At 35.1% G+C, this 8,088-nt stretch overlaps 2 protein-coding genes across 2 annotated transcripts; both read left to right on the top strand.

Moving 5' to 3' along the window:
* Positions 1–496: 496 nt before the first annotated feature.
* Positions 497–3,541, top strand: LOC18031330 (hexose carrier protein HEX6). The gene is made up of 3 exons (XM_006421529.2): positions 497–797; positions 1,817–2,139; positions 2,221–3,541. The coding sequence occupies exons 1-3, from the start codon at positions 665–667 to the stop codon at positions 3,298–3,300; spliced, it is 1,536 nt and encodes a 511-aa protein (XP_006421592.1). The 5' UTR covers positions 497–664; the 3' UTR covers positions 3,301–3,541.
* A 135-nt stretch (positions 3,542–3,676) lies between these two features.
* On the top strand, positions 3,677–6,812 carry LOC18032153 (hexose carrier protein HEX6). Its single transcript, XM_006421528.1, has 3 exons — positions 3,677–3,812; positions 5,339–5,661; positions 5,733–6,812. Exons 1-3 carry the CDS (start codon positions 3,677–3,679, stop codon positions 6,810–6,812), a joined length of 1,539 nt encoding a protein of 512 aa, XP_006421591.1.
* Positions 6,813–8,088: the final 1,276 nt, after the last annotated feature.

Here is an 8,088-nt window from a genome sequence, read left to right as displayed (position 1 = left end):
TTGTCAATTCATCATAGTTGATTATTTTGTAAGAGATTCTGCGCTTAAAAATCCGGTGATTCTACTTGACTAGATATTTGGTAACATTCGCTATTTTAATCTTTTGATAATTAGCAAGTGACTCTTCTTCCAGAGCAGTACACAACACCTCAATTGATGGCTATAAGCGCAAAGCAATGATATTTCTGGGTTACTGATCCAATATATTATACTTATAATGGATTTCTTGAAGCACATCTTAAATTTTCCAATGAGTTACTTAGCAGCTGCTATTTTTATCTTGACTCCATATGCTTTCACAATGATTAGTTCTTCAATATTCAACAACCCCACGCATAGATTGCCACGTGTTTTTATTTTCTTAATTTGTTTATTTATTTATCAAGGCACGTACATTAGTGAAATTTGAACCCGGACCTCGGCCCCAAAGCACACGCTGCCATGTTGCTCATAACTCCAAAGGCCATGCATGACTAACGGTGCTGATATTAGCGTATACGGCTACAAGTCAAGAAAGACTGCAGCTACTTTTAAGCCTTCGCCTTCTGCAACTAATCTTCAACACACACACACACCGCTGTCTCTTTTCTCTTCTTTATATAAGTTGCTATGATCAGTCCTGCTGATCAGTTTTGAAGATTCAGTTTAGCTATCCGCAGTCGATATGGCAGCAGGCTTTGCAATAACTAGTGAAGGTGGGCAGTATTACAATGGGAAGATGACAGTATTTGTTGTCTTGTCTTGTATTGTTGCTGCCACTGGAGGTCTTATTTTCGGCTATGATATTGGAATTTCAGGTCTGTTTATCTACTTAAATTGTATTTCTATATCTCTTTGTTCCTCAGCTCGAAATTTATTGATTGGTTAAATTCTCCAATTTCTTCTTGTCGCTCTATTCTATCAAGCCCATCACTGATCTTGGATTAACGTATACATAGCTAGTGGAGTTTCTTAGAAAATCAACCAAACTTTTGAAAATCTTTATCCTAGGTGCCAAGTAAAAGTGCATGTTAATTATCAAATACTTCAGCTGTCTAGTGAGTTACAATTAATATTTACTAAACACTTTAGTTCGCTTGCTTATAAAATTAGACCGAATTATAACAGTTAGAAACATATTTGAGTTTAACATACATGTTCAAAATATACAAAATAAACTGATCTATATATAGTGCGTAAGTCCATCTTGTGAAATGCAGGTTTCAGACAGGCAAAATAATAAAACGTTACAAACTTCCATGCACTGTAAAGACAAAAATATTGTATTAGAGTTCATAGTTTTTTTTTTTTTTAACAATCATTTTGTAGATAACTAGTGGCAATTAACTTGCAGAAATTAATACGTAACTGCAAATCTCTTTGCTTGAGAATTATTAATTGCAATCTTTCAAGGTATGTTATTAATTGTACCATAGGAGTCAATGAATCCTTTGGTCTCACATGGCGTGCTTTGGCATGATAATTGATAATGACGGATTTGACGAAAAATGCTATGATTAATAATAGATTGCCAATTAATTTGTGTGGACAGACTTCAATGTAACTTAAGAAGTGTTGGAACTACGATGTGAAACTTTGTAATTTCAAAGCACCCAAAAGTTTCAATTTTTACTAGTCTTTCTCACATGAGTCATTGTTTTTCATAATTAATAATGAATAAACCAAACGTTTCGAGAATATTATAGTTTAATCCTTTCTAATAACATATTGCAGTCTTTTGAGTCTTGACTAAGCTTTTCGGTATAGTTAGAAAGAGCCGATTTAATTAAATTTTCAAACGAAACTTAAAAATTTACTTGTGTATATTTATGCTAAGGTGGAGTGACGTCAATGGAGCCATTTTTGAAGAAATTCTTCCCAGAAGTGTACAGAAAAATGAAAGAAGACACCAACATTAGCAATTACTGCAAGTTTGACAGCCAACTATTAACCACCTTCACGTCCTCTCTATACATTGCTGGCCTTATTGCCTCCTTATTTGCCTCCTCAGTCACCAGAGCCTTCGGCCGCAAGGCATCAATTCTTGTCGGCGGCACAGCTTTTCTTGCTGGTTCAGCCCTCGGAGGCGCTGCATTTAACATTTACATGCTTATATTTGGGCGTGTGTTGCTTGGCGTTGGCATTGGTTTTGCAAACCAAGTAAGTGTTTGGTTATTTTATTTTTTCCAAACATTTGATTTGCTCAACAATTTTCAATTGGTTTTAATTTGCTGGTTGCAGTCAGTGCCACTGTATCTCTCAGAAATGGCACCACCAAAAAACAGAGGAGCGTTCAACATTGGCTTCCAAGTATGTGTTGCCATTGGTGTCCTATCCGCTAATCTTCTCAATTACGGCACCCAAAAGATCAAGGGTGGCTGGGGCTGGAGAATCTCCCTGGCAATGGCTGCTGCTCCTGCATCGATATTAACAATAGGTGCACTTTTCCTGCCAGAAACACCCAACAGCATAATCCAGCGCAGCAATGACCACCAAAAGGCTGAAAGGATGCTGCAGCGTGTGCGTGGCACAGCTGATGTTCAAGCAGAACTCGATGATCTCATCAGAGCAGGCTCCATTTCAAAAACCATTAACCACCCATTTAAGAAAATCATTGAAAGAAAATACAGGCCTCAGTTGGTAATGGCAATACTGATACCATTTTTCCAACAGGTGACAGGAATCAATGTCATTTCATTCTATGCTCCCGTACTCTTTAGGACAATCAAACTAAGTGAAAGTACATCACTACTCATGTCCGCAATTGTGACTGGTGGTGTAGGTACAATTTCAACAATCTTATCGATGATTCTAGCCGATAGACTTGGCCGAAAAGTATTGTTTTTAGTTGGGGGGATACAGATGCTTGTGTCACAAGTAATGATTGGATCAATCATGGCAGCTCAACTTGGTGATCACGGAGGATTCAGCTCAGGCTATGCTTACTTAATTTTGGTTCTAGTTTGTGTATATACTACTGGGTTTGCTTATTCATGGGGGCCATTGGGATGGTTGGTTCCAAGTGAAATTTTTCCACTAGAGATTAGATCAGCTGGGCAGAGCATTACTGTGGCAGTCGGTCTTTTGTTTACTTTCTTGGTTGCTCAAACATTTTTAGCCATGCTTTGCCATTTTAAGGCAGGGATTTTCTTCTTCTTTGGAGGGTGGGTGGCATTTATGACGACATTTGTGCACTTCTTTTTACCTGAGACTAAAAATTTGCCAATTGAGCAGATGGATAAACTCTGGGCAGAGCATTGGTTTTGGAGGAGAATAGTTGGAGAAGGAGTGGAAGACAGTAAGATGCAAGAAGCACTATAATACTTGTAAGGGATCCCAGGAAACAATTAACTCATCACTTTTTCCAAAGGCTGGCTAGCTGCTCTTTCTTCTTGCTCTGATAGTGAAGCCAAATAAAACTCCAAGCTCTGATGTTAATTCTTCAAAATATTTGTAACAACCCCACATGCTACTATAATAATATTTTTTTTTTTTATCATAGTGTTCCATGTTGATCATATGGTGATGCTGATATTATTGTCTACGCCTACATAATTCAAGAGAGAGAGAGAGAGATCATCTTACTTAATTAAGCGTTCACTATCAGCAAAATTTTGAACACACTACTCTGTCTTCTCGTGTCGTCTTTCTCTTGCTGTGAGTGCTGATCAGTTTTGAAGATTAAGCAGCGCCAGATATGGCGGTGGGCTTAGCATTTACTAGTGAAGGTGGTGGGCAATATTACAATGGGAAGATAACTCCATTTGTTGTCCTGTCATGTATTGTTGCTGCCACTGGAGGTCTTACTTTCGGCTATGATCTTGGAATTTCAGGTTTGTTTCTGCACGTATGTATCTCCTTGATGATATTTATACAATCCAATTGGCTTGATCAATCTCGTTCCTCAAATTACCTTGATTCTGTTCAATTCTCTCACAGATCAATGATCTCGGATTAAGCTTTAGCTAGCGGACTTTCTTAGGCTCTCTATAGCACTCTTGTTGTCTAACAGCAGCTATAAAATGGCTCGCAAATGTTCATAACCATAGTTTGAGAAGTTCAAGCGATTCTACTATACAATTGTTTGATAAAATACCTATGTTATCCCTAATATTTTTTTCCAAATTATTGTTTGAATTCATGTTTATATAAAAAATAAAAAAAAATCTATTTCACAGCAATTTGACATAAAAATTTTCTCTCCTAATCTCTCATAGTGAAATAAGTGGCCAAGATTGAATTTTAAATTTTGATATTAACAATTAAACCAGCTTTATTTATTTTATTACAATTAAACCAACTTTTTTTTTATTAAATTTAAAAGATTAGGAGAGAAATTGTCAGTTTTCTTACTACTAAGGTCAATATATACCTCTTATCCCTTTTATTATTTTTATTTAGTCAATAACCCTAGGTAGTGTGAATTATACATTGCCCTTAGTTTTAAATATACTTTTATTCATATTTATTATAAATTAACCAAATCATATAAATAAAAATTAAAATAAAATAATATAAGCACTAAAAAATATGAACCATATGTTTTGGTGTGAATAAAAAAAATTAAAAATAAGATATTTTTCTTGTACTTTTTGTTAGTTTCTAATAATAAATTTATATTTTATATTCTCAAGATTAATTATCAAGTAAATAACCCATTTACCCATCTTTACTTTTAAATTTTATGTGCCAGAGGAGCTTTAAGGTATTAGGAATATAATAAAAAATAAATGGTATATATTGATTTTAGTAGAGAGGAAACCAACAACCTTCCTCCAAAGTAAATATTTTTTAAAACTCCTTTAATTTTCTAAGCAAAAATTTTAAGTAAATCATAGCATTTCAATCATGCCTTAAATTCAACATGTATCTTTTAAGACGTAATAAAATTATGTGCATTTTCTTAGTGGTGTAGACAAAATTAATGCAAGAAGAGTTGGTGAATTTTTTCGTAACAGCTTTACGTCTCATTTTATAATTGCCCAAATGGCGTTCTCAGCAGAGTTTCATTGCTATATTTCTTGATAAGTTTTTACATACTGTAGGAGTCAACGAATCCTTTGGCATCACTTGGCATGATATTGACGGCTTTGAAAATGATTGCAAGGATCATTATTAATAATAGATTTCCAACTATTTGCTTTTGACAGATGTCAAGGTTTACTTTTTCAGTATTCCCGAGACGAAGGGAAAAATACAAAAACGTGCAACAAGTAGTTGCATGTCCGTTTCTTATAAAAAGGATCACGTAAACTTGAAAACATCAACCTACTTGTTTAATTAATTTTGGCGAATATAAAGGAAAAAGACAAAAAAAAAGAAAAATTTTCTACCGAATTTAAAATATTGACTTGTGAAGGTGGAGTGACATCGATGGAACCATTTCTGAAGAAATTCTTCCCAGAAGTGTACAAAAACATGAGAGAAGACACCAAAGTTAGCAACTACTGCAAGTTCAACAGCCAACTATTAACCACCTTCACCTCCTCTCCATTCATTGCTGGCCTTATTGCTTCCTTATTTGCTTCCAAAGTCACGAGAGCCCTCGGCCGCAAGGCATCAATCCTTGTCGGTGGCGTGGCGTTTCTAGCCGGCTCAGCCCTCGGCGGTGCTGCATTTAACGTGTACATGTTGATACTTGGGCGCGTGTTGCTTGGAGTTGGCATTGGTTTTTCTAACCAAGTAAGTGTTTCATAAATTTTCTCCAAATGTTTGAGCATTCCCGTTTTAAGTTCAATTTTTGTTGGCTGCAGTCAGTGCCACTGTATCTCTCAGAAATGGCACCACCAAATCACAGAGGAGCATTCAACATTGGCTTCCAAGTATGTACTGCCATTGGAGTTCTAGGAGCTAATCTTCTTAACTACGGTACCCAAAAGATCAAGGGCGGCTGGGGCTGGAGAATCTCCCTTTCAATGGCTGCAGCCCCTGCTTCAATACTAACACTGGGTGCTCTTATCCTGCCAGACACACCCAACAGCATAATCCAGCGTAGCAATGGCCCCGAAAAGGCTAAAAAGATGCTGCAACGTGTCCGCGGCACAGCTGACGTTCAAGCAGAACTTGATGATCTTCTCAGAGCAAGCATTGTTTCAAGAACTGTCAAACACCCATTTCAGACAATCATTCAAAGAAAATACAGGCCTCAGCTAGTAATGGCAATACTGATACCATTTTTCCAACAAGTGACAGGAATCAATGTCATTTCATTCTACGCTCCGGTACTCTTCAGGACTATTAAGCTAAGTGAAAGTACATCACTACTCATGTCCGCAGTTGTGACTGGCGGGGTAAGCACCATAGCAACAATCACATCGATGATTCTAACCGATAAACTAGGCCGGAAAGTGTTATTTCTGGTTGGGGGAATACTAATGTTTGTGTCGCAAGTAATGATTGGATCAATCATGGCAGCTGAGCTTGGTGATCATGGTGGCATCAGCGAAGGCTATGCTTACTTAGTTTTAGCACTTGTATGTGTATACATAGCTGGGTTTGCGTCCTCTTGGGGGCCATTGGGATGGTTGGTTCCGAGTGAGATTTTTCCGTTGGAGATTAGATCAGCAGGGCAAAGTATTACTGTTGCAGTTGGATTTTTGTTTATTTTCTTGGTAGCTCAGAGCTTTTTAGCCATGCTTTGCCATTTAAAGGCGGGGATTTTTTTCTTTTTTGGAGGATGGGAGGTGGTGATGACTGTTTTTGTGCACTTTTTTTTACCAGAGACTAAAAATGTGCCAATTGAGCGGATGGATAAAGTGTGGAAAGAGCATTGGTTTTGGCAGAGAATTGTTGGGGATGTGGTGGAAGAAATTAAGATAGAACAGGCACTATGATACAACTATTAATGAAGATTTGTGAGTTATTGTTGTACTGTTTAAAAAAAATTATGTATGATTTGAAAAAAGGAAACAGTTATTTAAATAAAAGTTGCTCAAAGAAATTATTTAGATATTTAAATTTTGTTGCAAACCACTCTAGTCAATTAGTGGACAACTTCTCATCTCATTCTTAAAACTTAAGAATTCGAACCCTTATTATATATTGTGAGAACAAATTTTCTACTTCTTTAAAGGTGATATTTCTAGACTACACTTCAATATTCTGTCAGTTAATGATATCATATATACCTTATTTTGTAGTACTCAATTATGATATTTCGATTTTCCTAACACTCAGATCTTCGATTCTAAATACACTAACGAGCACATTTAAATAAAAAAATTCATTTGTTAAATTCTTGTGGCATATTACACTCAAAGTCTCAAATAATTATTGAAAAAAAATTGTTAGGGCCTGTTTGGAATTACTTTTGGGAGGTTTAAAAGTGATTTTGAAGAACTAAAAGCTAATTTCAGTATTTGGTGAATTTTTGTAGAAATCACTTTAACTAAAATCACCCTATCCTAGAGTAGGATTTTGAAGAGTTGGGAAGGAGTAGCTTTTCAAAATCCGATTTTGAGAATCCCATATATATCTTTATGTATATTATAAAAAATTAAAATTATCCTTATTAATTAGGAAATAAAACCATTAACTTTAAAGATATTCTTATTATTACCAATTATATTGAGATAACAAAATAAAAATAAAATTAGAAACATAAAATATTTATTTTAGTTATCAAATATTATATATACCAGGTTAAAAATATATTTATATACATATTTATAAATGTATAAATAAATTTTATTAAATATTATATTTAATTCAATCATTTGTATTTTTATAATAATTTAATAGTAAGATAATGTACACTATTATTTTTAAAATTCACAACACTTTTAAAAATAAATTTTATTAAATATTTAACTATTCTCTACGTTTTATAATTATTAGTATAATAATATTTTTTTAAAACAACTTTTTGATAATAAACTATAATTAGAGAGGTCTCTCACTCTTAAAAAAAAAATAATAATAATAATAAACTCCTCTCACGCGCTATGTGACAACGCGCAGGGCGCTTCCAAATGGTGAGTCGTTATATCCGTTAGAAAAGTCCAGAACAAAATCAAAGCACGCACCAGTCGTCGTGTCCAAAACGAGCACCGACGTGGCGTCACTCTATTGGAAAATTCGAATAACCAAATCAAAGACCAGCCTCACACA

This window comes from Citrus clementina, unplaced genomic scaffold (genome assembly GCF_000493195.1).
Source record: "Citrus clementina cultivar Clemenules unplaced genomic scaffold, Citrus_clementina_v1.0 scaffold_9, whole genome shotgun sequence".
In the NCBI taxonomy this organism is placed as follows: domain Eukaryota; kingdom Viridiplantae; phylum Streptophyta; class Magnoliopsida; order Sapindales; family Rutaceae; genus Citrus; species Citrus x clementina.
Note: the sequence above shows the minus strand (reverse complement) of the source record. Positions and strands in the feature narration are given on the sequence as shown.

Bases quoted from the DNA above. Each gene is read 5' to 3' on its own strand.
- LOC18031330 (XM_006421529.2), top strand. From the start codon at position 665: ATGGCAGCAGGCTTTGCAATAACTAGTGAAGGTGGGCAGTATTACAAT. The intron at 798-1,816 runs GTCTGTTTATCT...ATTTATGCTAAG, and splicing joins CTATGATATTGGAATTTCAG to GTGGAGTGACGTCAATGGAG. The intron at 2,140-2,220 runs GTAAGTGTTTGG...TGCTGGTTGCAG, and splicing joins GCATTGGTTTTGCAAACCAA to TCAGTGCCACTGTATCTCTC.
- LOC18032153 (XM_006421528.1), top strand. From the start codon at position 3,677: ATGGCGGTGGGCTTAGCATTTACTAGTGAAGGTGGTGGGCAATATTAC. The intron at 3,813-5,338 runs GTTTGTTTCTGC...TGACTTGTGAAG, and splicing joins CTATGATCTTGGAATTTCAG to GTGGAGTGACATCGATGGAA. The intron at 5,662-5,732 runs GTAAGTGTTTCA...TGTTGGCTGCAG, and splicing joins GCATTGGTTTTTCTAACCAA to TCAGTGCCACTGTATCTCTC.